This window comes from Elaeis guineensis, chromosome 12 (genome assembly GCF_000442705.2).
Source record: "Elaeis guineensis isolate ETL-2024a chromosome 12, EG11, whole genome shotgun sequence".
In the NCBI taxonomy this organism is placed as follows: domain Eukaryota; kingdom Viridiplantae; phylum Streptophyta; class Magnoliopsida; order Arecales; family Arecaceae; genus Elaeis; species Elaeis guineensis.
In genome coordinates, this window is record NC_026004.2 from 1,876,525 (window position 1) to 1,895,967 (window position 19,443).

The window sequence follows — 19,443 nt, forward strand, 5'->3', positions numbered from 1 at the left end:
CTGTTCTCGGAGATCAGGTGGCCTACAGACCCTAGGAAATTAAAGTAGGTCTGAGGCTTGTCGGACAATTCTATGGTCTGATGCAGCATCGGCCGCTGAATCATGCATAGAGAAGTTTGTGAAAGTGCATGTGAGATGCGGCACATGGTATCCGCACAAGCATGCATCTCTAGATCGTACACGGCCAACACTGCATCAGACCATCACATAATCTGATGAGCGTTTGGAGACATCAACCCGCTCTGGAGGCCATCCAGCTAGAATCTACAATTACGACCAATGGATAAGAAGAATTGATGTAACCGTGAAGAGAATTGCATCAGGGAACTCATCTGATTGATAAAAATAGACTACATTATATCTACCGCTACACCGATTCTAATTACGATGGACATGCATCCTTCAACATTTCAAGCAGCCAAGTCTATTATAAATTTTCATTTAAAATTCGGGGCACATCAGTGATCGTATTTGACTTTTGCACAGCTAGGAGTGGGGCTAAAAGCATCGCACGACCATTGCAGTTGCACCTAAATTTCACACACACTAATAAATGTCTCCAAATTACCGGACCATAGAAAGGAAGCCGACACACTTGAAAGCGTAGCTAGTCCAGTTAGGTGTCAGTTAGATGCGTGCACGTCAGTGTCAGTTTTTCTTTGATTGATCAGCGAAACGAATTTTCTAGGACCGACACTGGGTCTAATTCCAAAAATGGGTCGATCTAAGCTGATAGATGTCCAAAAATAATTTACATTGCAGTTACTTGCGAAACACCCTCACAATGAATCGCGCGTAGGCCTTCCATTGGGATCTAATGGTCAGACCATTCGTCTTAGCTATTGCTTGTAAGACGAGGTAATGTTTTTAGTGGAGATCAGTGAATCTGCTCCGGGGCCCACACGGCATGGATCATGCATACCCTACCAAGCTTGTGGGCGGAACCGTTTAACCTCGTGCTCTAGACGTGTGTTTTCCGTTATTATTTTCTCTCTTCCTTAATGAAAAAAGAAGATTGGGCGTCAACTTGGCTGCTTTAATATCGGTATGGTCCCATCCCATGATACTTCAGTAGAGATGGAAGCCAACTTGGGACAGCGAGATGGCCCTAATTTTGCGGTTAGTAGTTGGTTGTTGGGCCAATGGGACGACCCTACAGCTCGTTTCGGACTCCTATCCAGACAACTGGCCTGTTCGAGTCGCTTGTGTGACACGTAATATTTTCCTTTTATTTTGGACGGACCGCATCACTTCAACATGACCGAGCGGTCGGTCATATAAATTCTCGTGAGATCACTTGATGCCGCACCGCAATCTCGCACGACCAACGGATTTAGTTGGAAAGTTGGCAGCGATACGAGTGCATTAAAATGCCCGCGGAGCCAGCCCGATGCCTACAAAAACACTCCCCTTGCTCTCATACGAGCCACTCCATTGAACTAACAACCATAAAATTTAAAAAAAAAAAAAAGAAAAAGAAAAAGAAAAAAGAGAGGGCGCTCGATCTAATCCCCTCTCATTACTCTCATGGAGCTTTTGTCAGCGATCACATGTGCCATCCTTCTTCTCTACTCTTTCTTCCTTGCATGGAGGTTCTTCGAGAGGAGGAGGAACCAGAACTGCTACCTTCTCGACTACATCTGCTTCAAGGCATCCAACGAGCGCATGATCTCCACGGAGCTGAGCGGCGACATCATCCGACGCAACGAGAACTTGGGCTTCCCCGAATACAAGTTCCTCCTCAAGGTCATCGTCAACTCGGGCATCGGCGAGCAGACATATGGCCCAAAGAATATAATCGACGGGCGTGAGAATTCCCCGACCTACGAAGACGCCATCTCCGAGATGGATGACTGCTTCAACGCCACGCTCGACGAGCTCTTCCGCAAGTCCGGCTTCGCCCCCTCGGACATCGACATGCTCGTCGTCAACGTCTCCATGTTCTCCCCCGCCCCTTCCCTCTCGTCGCGGATCGTGCACCGCTACGGGATGCGGGAAGACATCAAGGTCTTCAACCTCTCCGGGATGGGGTGCAGCGCGAGCCTCATCGCAGTCCACCTCGTCAGGGACGTCTTCAAGACGCGCAACAAGATGTTGGCCGTCGTGGTGACATCCGAGTCCATCAGTCCAAACTGGTACTCGGGGAACGACAAGTCCATGATGCTGGGGAACTGCCTCTTCCGCTCCGGCGGCTGTTCCATGCTCCTCACCAACGATCCCGCGCTGAAGCACCGCGCCAAGATGAGCCTCAGGTGCCTCCTCCGCACCCACATCGGTGCCAGCGACGACGCCCACAGCTGCGCCATGCAGAAGGAGGACGACGTCGGACGCATCGGCTTCTACCTCAGCAAGAGCCTCCCCAAGGCCGCGGTGCGCGCCTTCTCGGAGAACCTCCAAACGCTAGCTCCGCAGGTGCTCCCCGTTAGGGAGCTCCTCCTTTACATCGCTCGGGGTGTCCGGCGCCGGATGCTGAACGGCGGCAGCAAAGATCCGACGGCGGCGGCGCGAGTGAACTTCAAGGCCGGGGTGGAGCACTTCTGCCTCCACACCGGGGGGTCGGCGGTGATCGAGGGCGTGGGGAGGAGTCTGGGGCTCAGCAAGTATGACCTGGAGCCAGCGAGGATGACGCTGCACCGGTGGGGGAACACGTCGGCGAGCAGCGTGTGGTACGTGCTGGGTTACATGGAAGCCAAGAAGAGGTTGCGGAGGAGGGACAGGGTGCTGATGATAAGCTTCGGGGCGGGGTTCAAGTGCAACAGTTGCTTGTGGGAGGTGCTGAGAGACCTGGAGGGTGGGGGCGTGTGGGAGGACTGCATCCAGAGCTACCCTCCTCAAACCCTAGCGAACCCCTTCATGGAGAGGTACGGATGGATCAATGAGGACTAACCTCTCCGTCTGTAGTTCATTTCCCGTTTTCTTTCTTTCATGTTTTTGGGAAATGAATAGACACAGATGTGTTCATGCGTGGTATGGTCTGTGTTTTTACTTTTGTCATTTCTTTCTTTTTTTTTCTTTTTTTTCCCCTACAATTCTCACTCTTTGTTGATTGGTTTTAAACGTTTGAATAAGCTGCCGTTGGACCTATCAAAATAGATAAATAATTTATTATTCTGTTGATTTATCGGCTTGGTGTGGGACCACCATTATCAGAAGTGGTACACGTATCATGCCGTGAGTGGAGGTGACAGGGATAGTAGAGTTTCGTTGATGATAGCTGGTTCGCTGCATCGGGGTTCTATGCAAGGGGTGCACTCCACGAGCATAGGTCTTCGGTTTTTAATTTCAGATATTAATGCTGGATCTGACATACACATGTTCTTAGACTAGACTGGGTCATGGCCTCATGGACATAGGTACGTATCCATTAGTTACTTCGCTGTACACCGGTAGAAGCAGTGTTGGCGTCCCCCCTTTTTTTTCCTTATTTTTGGGTAAATTTTAACTTTTCTCCTCGATGTACTGCATGTCACTTTCTCTGCAGAGTAAGATCTACTGCATGTCATTAATAGCTCTTCTTAGTTTCAAGGATGCGAATCTCTTTTGGGACCACGATGGGACTGATTGAGCCATCGAACAGTGAGATATGGTACCGGGCCCGCATATCCATGCACGCGAAGCTAGCGTAAAGCTGGCGCACTGTTAGATGATAAATTTTGGAAATTAACGATACATAGAATGGATGTTAAAATGTAATAAGAATTCTTAATAAAATTGGTACTTTTAATTGATGTTTAATACGTGCAAGACTTAAGTACGGTCTTAATTAATATAATTTAATGCAAAACTGTAGCTAAGGATGAAATAATAGCGCAGATCAGAACCAAGCGACAGATATAGAAATCATATTCATCGGAGTCGTCTTTCAGTTATAGGAATGACCCTTTGTTCTGCCGTTCACTTCTAGATCAGAAAACACACCTCCTAAAACCTTTTTTTTTTTTTTTTGGGAGCGAAAACCTGGGTTCCAATCAAGTAATTAAGCGATAAGAGTGAAGTAAAATGCCAATTTTATGGTTATATATTATTGTAAATCTCATTTATCAAAAAAAAATTATTGTAAACCTCTCTTTATCCCCACTTTATTTTGGGGTACATGAGTCCAAGCCAAGGACCGATTCTGGCTATCAGGATACAGCGCCGCAGCGTAAGAAATCAATATCCCCGTTCTGGGTGCAGCATCCTTCTGACATCGATTTGGCGGTACAGTCCGCTTTACAGCTTTGTTCACTGTATTTGAGCTGCTCCCAACGGCAGTGATCCCTATCTACCGCAAAAAAAAAAAAAAAAAAAAAAAAAAACAGAGGGTAAGATAATTCTTTCAAATCAGAGACACGTCTTGAAGACACCATAATTGTTATTTATTGGCCTACCGGACGCCAATCTGCTGTCGCGTAGCAAAAATATTTTTACCTTTTCTTTTTGTAAGTACATACCATTTGATTTTTAATATCATACTTCTTACCGTCCAAAATAAATTTTCCGCGTGATATGTCGTGCAAGTGGAAGAGACGCCTTTAGCTTATGAGTACGGTCAGTTTGATGTTATTATTTTATTTTTTTAATATTTTCGATTTTTAATTTTTTTTTAACTGTTTCAACAGTGATTTATAAAATTTTATGTATTTTTTAAAAAATTTTATTATCAAAATTTATCAAATTTAATTTTGATGTAGTATCAGAAATAAAAAGGGTAGAGTGAATTTGTCATCTGCGGTTCGAATGGAAGATTTTTGATGGCTAATGGGTCTCATCCTTTTGAGCTTTCAGTTCTGACGGCGAAGCTTTATATTGTTTGGACAAGTATCATCTTTGCCAGATAGAAGCTTTACGCAAAAAATATTTTTCTAGAAAATAACTCTGCTACCATTATTTCTTGGATTCAAAGAGATGCTAGACAGTTCGAGGGTCATCCACTTATTCGAGATGTCTGGATCTCTCTTCGTCAAACTGTTGCAGTGCGAGTCCAACATATTTATCGGAAGACGAATACTGCAGTAGATTGGGTAGCGGCTTTTATTACTGGACACTCCGATAATTGGCTATGGAGACAGGATGATGATTGCCCGCTAATCTTGTGGGATTTTATATATCTTGATTTTCTGGATTGCTCTCAAATTAGATTAGTGTGATTGTTCATTTGTACTAAAAAAGAAAAGAAGACACCGGAGGAGCAAAGTTTGGAAGGCAGGGCCGCAGAGGTGTATCTTATTTTTTGAATTCCAAATGATAAGAGCTATATGATTAAAGTTGTTAGAGAGGTAGTATATCGCCTGAGTCGAAGATGTAAATTTATCAAGTATACTGATGTGTCACTACATCATTCTCGAAGATGAATGAGTATGATCTCAGTGATAGATGCATCATTTTAAAACAGTGAAACTTCGGGGGGCTCGTGAAGCTACATCAGAAGAGGTCATTCAGTACGTAATGAGGCAACAATAAATCCTGATAACTTTGAACTCAACCGATCCATGCTTTTCGACTGATTCCTTAGGATGGAGCTTTTTAACAGAAAATCCTGACTTTAACTGTCGATTCTTGTTTCAACTGATCCCACCTTTGATCGCCAATTCACTATCTATCGATTTCTGCTTCAGTTACACATCCTAGCCACCAGTATTGGAGCGGCCCTCATTTTCACTTGCTATGCTACTCACCTATCCAAAGCTTGGCAGCGAGGACAAATCCCATCTGAAAGTTCTGCATTTTTTTTCAAATTCAAAACGGTTTGGCTGGCTCTGAAGCAAATAAGGCAGGTATAACTGTCATACCCTATAATCCCGGCCCTAAATCTTGCTACGACGCGCATCTGAATCGGTCGGGATAAACTGAAAATAACACCCTTAAATGACTCTCGTCCTCATCTATAAATAAAGATCTCAAAAGGATCTTCTGGGTACGTACACTATCTCTCTCGCATGCTCTTTCTCTTTATTTTTTAAGAGTTTCCGTCGAGACCAACTCCGATTAGAACTTATCTTGCAGGTCTTCTTTTTAGAAGAATACATCTGTCCCTCGACTCCAGCCTCCCCGACCAAAAGCTGGATTGCAGAGGCAACAAAAGTCAAGTTGGATTTTATACTGGTAGCTGTATCTATCTTCTTCATAATTAGAGGCTCTAGATATTTAGATGAAGCATTTCCAAAAACCTAAAGCTACTTTGTCTTCTTCCCTGGATTACACAGTACAGATTTGTCACCCTCCTTTCCCTCTACCGTGAAGTTTCTGCTTATGGTTCACAGATTCCTCCTTGCCCAGCTGTCCATACTTTATGTTCGCTATGTCTTTGTTTAGCTTTTGTTCCAATTTCAGCAGGCAGACGCTATACCTTTTGTAATGATGTATGCTTATCCTTGATGTGAGATTTCGACTGATGCCGAAGGAATTGGAGTGGATAGTCGAGATTGATCTTTTGGGGGTAAGATCTATTAGAAAAGTCCTAACCAGAGGCAGCTCCGATGAGAACCCTCCGATACTTAAGTCAATATCTCGTTTAATGGAGGGAAGAGTGTGAGAGGCAGAATAATGGCGTACATTAGGATCTCTTTTTTCACGCCTTCTTATAGATAAAGTCCAGAGGCTGTTAGACCTACCGTCCGCCCACTAATTAGATTGTTAGTTATGGATGTCAGTCATGCCACGTGACCACGTTTTGAAAGTTTGTCAGAATATCTTGTCCGTCATGTTCTAAAAGTTTGTTAGGATACTGTCCGATTGCCCAAGTGATCCGGTTGATCGATGGGTTTGAATTAGCCAGGCTGACTGGGGGCTTTGTCAGTAATCCTAAGGCCCTGGAGGGGTAGTCATTAATAGCTATCAGTTGGTGAAGGGGCGATAGTGGCTACTAAAAGAGTCATTGAGCAAGTTGATGAATAGAACTGAGGGATCGGATGTTACGACTAGCTCTCTGGGGGGAGAGCCCCCAGTTGAGAGCTAGGCTAATCATTGGGGATGAAGCTCGCTCGCTGACGATGCTTCTTTGATCGGAGGTTTCTGGCTATGGATAGATGCTTAGTCGATCTATACTGCTCGCAAATGGGTTGAGGGTTGGCCCTAGCGAGTAGGCCATCGGGGGGCCACTGGTGCCTCCGAGCAAGAGTCGTCAAATCATGTCGATGGATTCTCGACATCGGCTTATGCTCGGATAATGGGCCGGAGATTAATTAAAGCCCAATACAGTTGGAGGTCGATGGTGTGTTGGCCACGACCTTTACACTCTCAGGCATCGAGCTTGAGTATTTTGGGCCTTGGGCTTCTCCACATTTTTGGCCTAGACTAATTCTCTCCCAACACATGCCCTCTATTCTCGAGTTCGAGCTTTGGTCAGATGAAGGGAGTGCTACTGATCATTCCCGATGTCGAGGACATAGAAAGCCCAAGATGAAAAGATGTGCGTAATTTTTGGGGCGAATGTGAAGGAGTCTGGGTAGGTAATTATAACTAAAACATAGGGTCTTGACTTGAATTCCAGCAGGTACCTTTTCTGGCATGGCACATTAATCCGGATGATGGGCGATGGAAAACGATTGATAGAAAAATGCCACGTGTGGATTGCTCGTTCGATGGTGGCGATCCGCAACCTTCTAAAATCATCCTTTCTCTATAAAGCTATATCACTTTCCGTCTTCCTTACGCTTTCTGGCAATCTTTGAGCCTCCCTTTTCTTTCGGCTTTTCTCCCTTGGACCGTCGTTGTGTCTAGTTTGTTCCGTCTGGATTTTTTTTTGCCATGACATCTTCAAGGGACCATCTAGGAGTCATCCTTGTCATCCCTGGTTCTCCATGAGTTTTTCTCTTTCATCCAGGTGGATTTTCCTTAGTCATTCTTTTCCACCCATTTGTTTTTGAGTTTGTTTAGATCTTTTCTTTCCTCTCTCCTGGGTCTTGGCATTCTCTCTTAAACTTACGTAATGGTGGGGTCTGCTGATTCAGCCGGAGATTGCTCCATCTCTTTGGGGGCAAGCCTTGGTAACCCTGCTAAAAGATGTAAGGGTTCTAAGGCCGATTTAGTTTCCGGACCTGGTGACCATGGCTCCGCGCTAAGGTTGGAGGATTTGAATCAGATCCGAGCCTCATACAGGGTTCCAATACAGTTCGATTTGGAGCTCCCTGGGACCATCACACAGGCAAACAATCCACCTCCCGATCGGTTAGCCATGTACGAAGAGGCATTCTGTGTTGGTTTGTGGCTTCCCATTTCTCTCTTTATTCTCGATCTCTTCTGATTTTATTGCATCTCTCTTTCTACTCTCATTCCAAATTTTTTTCATTTTGTCATTGGCTTCTTGATCGTTTGTGCCATGGCCAACGTCCAACCCTCTGTCTCCCTTTCTCAAACTTTTTTTACCATCAAGAGGCATCCATGTGCCAAGGATTGGTGGTACATTACGACACAAAAAAAAGTTTCTCCTCTAATTATAGGCACTCCCTCCTTCGTTCATAAGTGGAAGGGCTATTTTCTTTTTGTTTCTTGCTCATCGCTCGGTGGTTGGAACTTGCCCAACTAGGATCGATTGGAGACCTCAGCTGGCAACATTCCAAGACCGGAGGCCGAGGAGGAGGGTCATTTTAAAATCCTTGTTGTGTTGTTGCAAGTATGAAGCTCGAAACTCTCATCAGGATGAGGAAGAATGCCCCTAAGAAGAGGACAGCTTTAGCTACCGAGGGTCCCGTAAAGAAGGCAAGGGCCACCGAGGTCGGCCAACAAGAAGTGCCACTCGAGTGAATTCTCCCGACTGAGGGTATTATTGTGGGTGCAATCCCCGATCACACGAGTGCATCTTGCCAAGTTAAGGTTTCCATGCCCGCTCAATTGAGTTCTCCTCAGAATCTCTGACTTCTGTTTCAATTCCTCTTGTCTGAGGGGAAGAAAGATCCTCTTCTCTGACGGTTGATCTGAGCGTGTCGGTCCCCTCATAGGAGCCATCCGATGGTGGGATCCAACCGCTTGTCATTCTCAAGGGCACCGCTTTGAATGACTGGAAGCTTGTTCGGGGTCTGATGGAAGGGATACTTCTTCTCTTAGAGCTAGGGAGGCTCAAGGAACAAAGCTTTGCTGGACTGCAGAGGCGAGCCATGACCTCCCTTCACCAAGTATCATGATAATACTTCGCTTCTCCGATTTTCCACCTTTTTCTTCTCTTTACACGATTTTTTTTTTAAGTAGGTGTTTCATCTTCTTGTTGGGCTATCGAACCATGTGGGAGAAGCAGAAAGAGTTCGTGCTCGAGCAGAGGTGGTCGAGGCAGAAGTCGGGCGCCTCAAGAGGGCATTAGGCAAGATGGGTTCTGACCATGCTCGTAAAGAGGAGGAGCTATAGAAGGCAGAATCTCGAGCTGTCAAGGTTGAGGAGAGGGCGAAAGCTTCTATGGAGGCTCTAGAAAAAATGGAGATTGAATTGGCCTTTGAGCAGGAGAAGTGTCGGGAGATGGCCTCGAGGGCAGCCGAGGTCGAGAAGAGAGGTGACGAGCATGTCACTGAGGCTAAAAAGAATGCCGAGGGATGGGTCGCTGAGGTTAGTCATCTTATTGTGGAGGCCTTTAAATCTTTCAATGAGTTCAAGACATAACGATCACATTTGGCCAAGACTCTTTCAATACTGGCTTGGAAAGCGGGTTTGATAATTGCCGCCGCCTGATCGCTGCTCGGTTCTCTGCGATGGACCTTTCTTTCCTAGACGAGGACAAGGAAGAAACTGTAGAAGAGTTTATCCCCCCTGAACCTGGGGCTACCCAAAGATGACTGAAAAAAAAATCGACGATTGTTGAGGTGTCCTCATCTCCAACCATCGACGTCGTTGCTTTGATGTCGACTTCTCCCACCATGGTGCTCATGGGCTCGTCGGAAGTTGCCTCTTCGATCGTGGTGCTCGTAGGCTTATCGAAAGCGGTTCAGAGTTCGATGGATCTTTCAAGTGAGGTCGGAAGCTAGAGTACCTTGTAATTTCATTTCTTTTTCCTACTCTCCCTGTAAAGAAGACTTTCATTAATGAAATAAATTTTCTCCTTTTAAAATCATACTATTCTTTGGGTATTTATCTAGTCTTTCCGTCAAGTCTTCGATCGGGGTTGCTTTTCGATTCTCCATGCTGAGCCCTTGTTGGCTCCTGTTGCTATGCAAATTAAGACTCGCATTAATGACCTGGAGAAAAAGGTGAAAGTGCTGAGCAAAAAGACCTTAGATTGGAAGAGGGAGCTTTCCAGGGTCAGGAAGGCATTCGAGGATGTTTTGATGGAGTCCGAGCATCGTCAGGTGGTTGTCTGGCGGAGGGACAAAGCTCACACCGAAGAAAGAAATAGGCTGATCAAGGAATGCAAAAAATTGTCAGAAGTCACTAAGAGGGCGACTTGGGATGCAGCCGTCAAGGTGCTCCGATATAGTCATCGACTCCAATGAGCTCAGGAGAGGATTTCAACATTGGAGTCATTGCAGGCAGCCAAAGAGAATAAGTAGGAATTAGCGGCACTCGTTGTGCGGCCTCAGAGCGAACCATGAGATGCAAAGATGAGGATCTTGGATTTTGAGTGGACCCATGGGAAGGTAGAGCCCATTTCCCAAAAAAGGCCTAGCGACGGGGCAGCGCTTGTACCTGTGCTGTGGGAGAATCGTCCGATGATAACAAGATCTCAAGCTGTGATCAGATCTGAACCGAGTACCAGTCAGTTATAAATTATGGTCGAGCTCACACCGAGGGAGAATTGGCCTGCTTCGGTAGAACCTCAAGCCAGCGGGAACTCGACGAGGTGAGGAACTCTAAGAGGGAAACTCATCAGCCCTGTCCCCAGGTGCTCTGATGATAGGATCCGCTGTATGTTCGACTATGGCTACAAGATCGGCTTCGTGAGATGTCAAAATTAAGTTAGGATGCTGTTCTCTGGATTTGATCTTTTCGACCTCTTGGAGGGAGACCTTTGCTCCTCCGCTTCTCGCAGCTCGCCTAGTGGAGTAGTGATCAGTGGGCTCACTTCTGAGGGCTCAAAAGTCACAGGGGAGGGATCCTGATAGGAGTCGGAGCGAGGCCGATCATCCCATCGCTCATCGTCTGTCTTGCAAAATAGATACCAAGGGTGTGGAGATTCGAGAGGACGAATTTGAGGAGTCTTCAAAGCCAAGCATTAGTTGCCTTTAGACGTGAGGCTTTTGTTTCTTTATCGATATCGTTTTCCCGATTAAAATGGCTTTCCTCTATTTAAGACACCTATGAATAAATGTTCTTTAATGAGCGACATTTGTCGGGCGATCGAGACGAGCGATCCTCGGAGCCTCACTAGACTCGATGCCTTGAGCTATCATTACGGATGGTCCGACATTCGAAAATATCGCTCTGTGGGTATCCACAAAGCGATTGATCACTTCGATTCACCAAAGCGACATCTCAAAAATTGGCACATTAATTGAGAACATCAGTGATTGTGTTGCCCACAAAGAGAATCAACGTAAGCCAGTGTTCAGGGCCTATGAGGGTTCTCCACGTGGCAACTAGTTGACCTACAAGGCTTTACTTTGCATTGACTTATAGGACTGGAAAGATATTTCAATAATTTCCTGGAGAGACGTCGGGGTCACTAAGGCCGGTGCTTGGGTTTCAATGGGGGTGTTCATGCCTACATAAAGAGATTGGCAGTCCTGGGTACTACCATCCACATCCCCTTGCAACGTCTGCAACCCTCTATCACTTTAGCTACAATGATGCCCTCTAGGAGAGAAGTGAAACTGGCTGTCAAAAGAAAGAGAGCTATGGGGAAGAGAGAGGTCGCTTCGCTCGATAGGGTGAGGAAGAAGGGGTCGGGCCAGTCTTCCACTGCTGGTTTTGACACGCCAACTCCTGCCCCAGTTCCCCAGCCCAACTGGTCTTCCATAGGGAGGGAACGACTATGGCCAGCCCGAGGGGCCTGTGCCCTCGACTACTCCTTATGAATTCACGTAGCCGTGCAGAATCGATGTGTTGAAGAGTTTCGGGCTTCTGCGGCCTTTGAGGAGAAGGTTACTGGTATCGTCGTCTCTGCTTTAATCCAGGACTTTGAGGGCTGCAAAGTTCGTTTGTAGAAGATGATGCCTCAGCTGAACCTTTGCTATCTTCAATCAGGGAACAGTGACGAGGAGTTGTTCACTTCCTACTCTGACGGAAAATAATTTCTCATCTTTGTACTTGCCTTCCCTCACTTCTTTCTCTCTCTCTCTCTCTCTCTCTCTCTTTTTGTAAAAATCACGTATCAATAAAAAAGCAAGTTTATCCTTATTGCGTGTTCTGCGTATGCATTTTTCGTGTGGGAATTCATATTCCTGGTCCATTAAAGGTCATCTGACATAGGGCCGGCTAGGGACCAAATGATAGATTTTTCACCTATAATCATGCGAAGGTTTTTATTCATCATAGGGCCGACTAGGAGTCGGGCCACTGAAGTTGTCCCCAAGAATTGGGACAAGGAGAGGCCATTTAACATAGGGATGATCAAAAGTCATCAGGTTGACACCATTTATCATTTTTATGTCGACTGGTCGAGGGCCAGGCCAACCAAATGGGATCGCGGGTGGCTGGCCATTCGAGGTACAGCCCCTGAGTGCATGGTTCGATGTGACTCAACGAAGCTGAGCGAAGGGTCTCCTAGTTGTTTTGCCTCTTGGTTGGCACCTAAGCCCTAAGCTGTCAGCTTTGTTAACTCACGAGTGAGTGAGATCCCTACTCGACGGGAGAATAAAGATCCAAAAATGAGGTTGGGCTTGAAAAGGGTCTGAAAAAGTAAGCCTGTGAGCCAACCAAAAGCTGGCTGTTGAAGTCTCGACCATTGAGTACTTATCAGTCGAGAGAGTAGGCAATGAGAAGTTGGGAGCGAGGAGGAGCTTTATCAAGCCGGCCCCTAGCCTCTTCACATTATTATTCGGGATAAGATTTTTCTAACATATGCCCCCTACTCCTGAGTCCGAGCTTTAGTCGGGTGAAGGGAGTAGTTATGCACTGACAGAGAATATGGAGAGGCGGCTCATTCATGGCATGTGCGCATGATTTTCGAGGCATGCCTGTGCTTCTGTGCCCATGTTAAATATAAATTTTTACTACAATCTGGTAGAGAGAGTGAAGTGGCACAACCTCTCCTTTCACATCCGAATTAAATGTGCATCAGGCAGGGGCGGTGCCTGTGGCCAATCCTTGGTCGACATTTAATGGGGGCAATTAAGGTGCGCTCCTCCTTATAAAGGGAGACTTCTTCCCCTCTACTTTCCAACTTTTCCTACACCGCCAATCCATCCCCTCTATTTTCGGATGGAATTTCTGCATCTACTTGTTATGGCATGGCGAAATGGTTTCTTTGCATGCATCGGAGCCCATATTTCGATCAAGGTCGTCGGCGGTCGCTCGAGAGTGGAGTCTTTTCATGGACTTTGGGTTGGCATGGGAGGTATTAAAAACGGCCATCCTACCTGAGAGGAGTACAGTTTCGCAATCTCAAAAGATTTCCTCAGTGCTAAGCTCAGAAGGGGCTTGGCTTCTCTTACATCTCTGGTGGGGCCATGCGGGGCATGTGGTTTCAAGAAGGATGGCCATCAGATCATACGGTTGCTCCTAAGAGGGCCTACGGTGATCCTTACTTGGGGGCTTTCTCTATAGGACCCTTAGTGGCTTGCTGAAGCAAACTAGATGCGGTTTTCATCCATCACTGCTGGCACCCTGCCTTCCTTTCGATCGGGTCGGGGTCCTACTTTGGGGTGGCACGAGGATAGCGATTGTCTTCGATCGCTGGGCGTGAGAGCACCTTTTTCTCACTCTCGACCATCAATTGGATGATCGGCTTGCCCCTCACGGTCCTCTTGCGATGGAGGCAGAGGTGAGAGTGGGGATCCCATCCAGAAGGGGATGAAGGATTCGCTTCGGGATTCGGCACTGTGATTTCTTCCAAAACAAATGCTCCAGATGCTGAAGCCAAGCGGGGGAAGAGCCTTCCACCCGAGATTCGATGATCAATGGGCCGTATCGTGGAGAACTTCGAGCCTGAATCTAGAGTAAGCACTCCAGCTGCTGTGGAAATGTCGGCGTTCGTATAGGGGAGATTTTTCTTGGACTAGGCATAGTGCCCGTGTTGAATTTTATTGTATATTTTTATCTTGCTATCATTTGTGTAACGCTTGATGCGTCGTCTTTGTAGAAACTTCATCTTCAATTGAAAAGCAAGTTTTTCTTTATTGTATGTGTGCTCTGACATTCCTGATCGATTAAAGATCGTAGTCTTAAGTAGGGCCTATTGAAGGTTTAGTTGGATCGGACGTAGGCCATCTTTGCTAAAGGCTGATTAAAGGCCATTTTACTCTAAGATTGATTAATGGTTAGGTCGTTTTAAGGTCATGTTGTATAAAAATCAATCAAAGGCTCCTTCTATGTTAGGTCGATCAAAGGGCAGACTGATCAAAGGTCGTCTTGTCTAAAAATCGATCAAAAATTTTTTCTATATTAGACTGATCAAAGACCAAATCGATCAAAGACTATGTTGTCTAAAAATTGATCAAAAGCTCTTTCTACATTGGATCGATCAAAGGTCGGATCAATCAAAGGCCGTATTGTCTAAAAGCTGATAAAAAGCTTCTTCTACATTAGGCCGATCAAAGATCGTATTGTGTAAAAGTCAAGGGTCCTATAGGTTAGCCCTCTGGAGGCTCTTTTAGGTTTTCCTCTGCTCCTTGTGCAACTAAGGTCTTCAGCAGCATTGACTCACCGAAGAGCAGAGTTCGGCCCTCGAGGGTCCTATAGGTTAGTCCCGACTTCTTAGTTAGCAAGATCTTCAATAATTAGGATGGTCAGAGGCTGCAAGTCGACAAGCAGACAAGAAAGCAACTTGAGGAAAGAAGTTCTTTATGGAAAGAGATGGCATAAAACATTACTGGTGGTACATTCGGAGGTTCTCTGAGTTTCACGATCAGGGAAGTAAGGCTCCGTCCAATTATTTTAGATGATAAGTTTCTGGCTTGGTAATTTCATCCATCTGGTAGGGACCTTCCTAATTTGGTGCTAGCTTGCCTCGTTCATCCAATTGAGAAACTTTTACTCTGCATAGAACTAGGTTGCTAATCCTGAAGTGCTTTTCTCTGACTTTGAAGTTATAGTATCAGACCATCTGGTGTTGATAGGCTGTCATTCTGATACGAGCTCTTTCTCGGATCTCCTTCAGTAAATTCAGATCTACACGGAGCTTTTCTGCATTAATCTGCTCATCATAATTCTCGACTCATGCTAACAGGATTCTGATTTCAACAGCGACTACCGTTTCAATTTTGAAAGAGAAGCTAAAGGAGATTTTCTCCGTCGATACCCTCGACGTTGTCCGATATGTCCACAGCACATGATAAAGCTCGTCGGCCCATTCCCCCTTTGCTATGTCCAATCTCCATTTTCGGCCCTATAGGATGGTTCTGTTGGTCACTTATACTTCCCCATTGGCTTGAGGGTGAACCACGAAGGTGAAATGATATGAGATTTCATGCTTCTCACACAGCTGTTCTAGCCCAGACCCAATGAATTGACGCTCATTATCAATTATTAACACTCGAAGAAGTCCAAATCGGCATATTATGCACTTTCATATAAAGTCTACCATCTTTGCTTCAGTGATATGGGCCAACGGCCCTACCTTCATCCATTTAGTGAAATAGTCTACAGCAACAAGCAAAAATTTTAGCTGATCTGATGCCGAAGGAAAAAGATCGAGGATGTCCATCCCCCACTGTGCGAATGATCAGGGCAAGCACATGGGGGTGATTGGTGTGGTAGGTAGATACTGTATGTTTGAGTATTGCTAACACTGATCGCATTGTGTGACTAGGTTCTGGGCATCTTGCTGTATGGTCGGTCAATAATAGTCTTGTCGAAGGAGCTTGTAAACTAACATCCTCTTTCCAACATGGGTTCCACATACATCTTCATGTACCTCTCTCAGGGCATACTCGATTTTAGCGGACTGCAGACATTTGAGGAGTGGTTGAGAGAATGATCTTTTGTAGAATTTTTTCTCGTGAAAAAGATATCAAGATGATTGGTATCTTATTTTTTGAGTTTTCTTTCGATCTGTCAGCAAAGTTCTATCTCTAAGATAGTTGATGAGGGATTCCATCCAACAGGGCTCTTTATCTACCTGCATTACCGCTGCGAACTTTTATGTGCATGGCTTACTTAGCACCTCAAAGAAGGTCCTTCATGGTAGCTCAGATGGTGCCAACATTGCCAGCTTAGATAATAAGTCTGCTCGAGAGTTCTTCGATCTAGATATTTGTTGAATTTCAAAACTTACAAACTAGGACACCAGATCTTTGATCTTTCGGATGTACTTGATCATATTCTCTCCTTGGGCCTCATAATGATGTTGGATGTGGCCGACGATCAGCTAGAAGTTGCTGCGGGTCTTCAAATCTCGTATCTCCAGCTCCTTGATGATTTTGAGGTCGATAGCTAAAGCTTCATATTCCACCTCATTATTCATTGTCGAGAACCCAAACGGAGGGTGTATTCAGCGATGGTCCCATCTGAGCCCGAGAGGATTAATCCTGCCCCCGATCCTGTAGAGTTGGATGACCAATCCATATGCAGCTCCCAAACATCTGAATTGACCTCGGGTAGATCTTCATGAGTCTGTTCTTGGGGTTCATCTTTCTCGAGTTCCTCTTGCTCATCCAGGATGGTATATTCTACCACGAAGTCGGTCAAAATTTGAACCTTGATCGATGGCCACAGTCGATCGTGAATATCAAATTCAGAGAGCTCTATTGCCTACTTTGCGATTCATCCTGATATATCCAGCCAATAGAAAATGCTTCTTAAAGGTTGGTCTGTCAGGAAAATGATCGAGTGAGCCTGAAAGTATGGATGGAGCTTTCAAGCAGCAATGAGGAGGGCATAGGCTAGCTTTTCGAGCTTTGAATATCAAATCTCCACATCCCTCAAATTCTAGCTGATATAGTATATTGGCTTTTGGACCCTATCTCGTTCTTGGACCAGTACTGTGCTCATCGCTGTGGGAAAGATAGATAAGTATAAAAATAGTTCTTTATCTAGATCAGGCTTACCAAGTAATAGGGCATAACTGAGATAGCTCTTCAAGTCAGTGAAGGCTTTATGGCATTCGTTCGTCCATTGAAAGTTCTTTGGTTGCCTCAGAGTATGAAAAAAGGGCAAGCAACATTCAACAGACTTTAAAATGAATCAGTTTAAGGCAGCGATCCTTCCCATGAGATGTTGTACCTTCTTGATCATTCTTGGAGGGGCTATTTTTTGGATGGCCTTGATTTTTTTTGAATTGGTTTCGATTCCTCAGTTGGAAACCATGAAGTCAAGAACTTTGTTGGAGGTTACTTCGAAAGTGTACTTCATCAGGTTCAGCATCATCCGATACTTTCAAAGGGTGGCAAAGGCTTCTCTGAGGTTTCAATGTGCATGCTTATAGACTTACTTTTGACAAGCATATCATCTACATACAGCTCTATGTTTCATTTAATTTGATCTTTAAAGACTTTATTCACGAGGTATTAGTAGGTTGCACCCGTATTTTTTAGGCCAAAGGGCATAACCCGAAGAAGACTTCCATGAAGGTGAGGAGCTCATGATTTGACGTGGTATCAACCAGTTAATCAATCATCGATAATGGATAACTGTCCTTTGGATAAACTTTATTAAAGTCAATAAAATCAATACAGATATGTCACTTCTCATTCGTCTTCTTCACCATGACTATGTTCGCGATCCACAATAAATGATCTCCTTGATGAAGTCCACTTGCAGCAACTTATCCATCTCCTCGGCTATCGCCCTCTGCTGCTCAGGTGCGAAATTTTACTTCTTTTGCTTAACTGGATGGTGCCGCAGGTTTATATTAAGCTGGTGCACCATCACTGAGGGGTCAATACCTGGTATATCAGCTGAAATCCAGGCAAAGACATCTACATTTTTCTGCAACAAAGAGGTTAGCTGAACTTTCATTACCTGGTCCAGGCTGGATCCGATCTGGATGGTATGCTCTGGATTTTCATCCGCCAAGGAGATAGATATGAGCTCCTTGATTAGTATCCCGCATTCCTCAATTAGCTCATCATGAGTGTCCAACCCTTCGACGGGGTAAGAATCAGCTGGCTCGTCTCCTTGAAGGGCGATATTATAGTAATAGCACGTCGAGTCTTGATCTCCATAGACTTTTCTGACTTTCTTTACCATCAGAAATTTTATCTTCAAATGGTATGTGGACACGATGGCTCAGAGCGCATTAAAGCCAGGTCGTCCGAGGATCTTATGGTATGCCGAAGGTGCTCAGACAACCAAGAAGTCAATCTGGACGATGGACTGGAGCGAAAAATGATCGACTTTTATCGATAAGGTGATGACACCATCAATCAGAATGGTGTCTTTGATAAATCCAACAAATGGGGAGTTTATTTTTTCAATCGATCAGCAGACAATCCCAATTTTACAAAAGCATCGTAAAATAAAATGTCAGCAAAATTTTCGTTGTCAATCAAGATACATCGTACATCATAATTTTTGAGATTGAGTATTACAATCACCGCATTATTATGCAGAAACTGGACCCCTCGGGCATATTCCTCGATGAAGGTTATAAGGTCTTCAGTCTGCTTCCTTTTCATTACCTCCCTTTCTCCACCGACTCCATCACTACTTTGCCCCCTAGCGATGGCATTTATAATGTTGATCGAGGTTCGATCCTCTTGCTGTTCAACCCAAGCGATCGTTCCGCTGGCTGGGGTGATCTTCATCGGTCCTCCCACCGTTCCCCCCGACGTCGGATGAATCGATCAGGGCGGCCACACTTAATGAGAGCCTCGATCTCATCACAGAGCTGGATGCAGTCTTCTGTATCATGATCGTAATCTTGATGGTATAAACAGTACTTAGATCTCTTTGAACAGGGTGCATTCGCAACCTCTTTGCTTTCGAGAGCTACCTCCCGATTTTCATAAGCTCCTGAGTCCTTGGTATATTCAGTGGGGTGTAGTTGTTGTATTTCTTCAACAGTGATGGGGTGCATCAATTTCTTTTTTGAGGACTCCTAGGCCGGTGGTTCCTCGGAGTCCCATTCTTCTGATGGTGAGGGGGCGACCTAGGGCATATGCACACCCTCTCCTTCTTCATAGGTGAATGCTCTTTGTCCAGCATCTTCTTTCCTCCCTCCGTAGTGGAACCAGCAGGAACCTCATCCTCCGCGAAGGTCTCTTCTATGCGGGCCTACTTTTTCGCCATAGCTAGTAGGTCGGGGAAGTCCCGAGAGTAAGTCTTCACTAATAACTTTTTTAAGTCATTCTTCTGCAGTCTATTCATCATCGCGGACACTGTGACCGACTGATCCAGGTCAAGAATCTCAAGGGCGGCCATATTGAAGTGGCCGACAAATGATCGGATGGTCTCTTCCTCTTTTTGCTTAATTGTGTGGAGGTAGCTCGACCGTTTCTGCTATTA

General features: G+C 45.3%; 1 protein-coding gene across 1 annotated transcript; it reads left to right on the forward strand.

Moving 5' to 3' along the window:
* Positions 1–1,314: 1,314 nt before the first annotated feature.
* Positions 1,315–3,117, forward strand: LOC105055737 (3-ketoacyl-CoA synthase 12). Its single transcript, XM_010937695.4, has one exon. The coding sequence runs from the start codon at positions 1,528–1,530 to the stop codon at positions 2,884–2,886; it is 1,359 nt and encodes a 452-aa protein (XP_010935997.1). The 5' UTR covers positions 1,315–1,527; the 3' UTR covers positions 2,887–3,117.
* The last annotated feature ends 16,326 nt before the right edge of the window (positions 3,118–19,443 follow it).

Excerpts from the sequence above, each read along its gene's own strand:
- LOC105055737 (XM_010937695.4), top strand. The coding sequence starts at position 1,528 with ATGGAGCTTTTGTCAGCGATCACATGTGCCATCCTTCTTCTCTACTCT.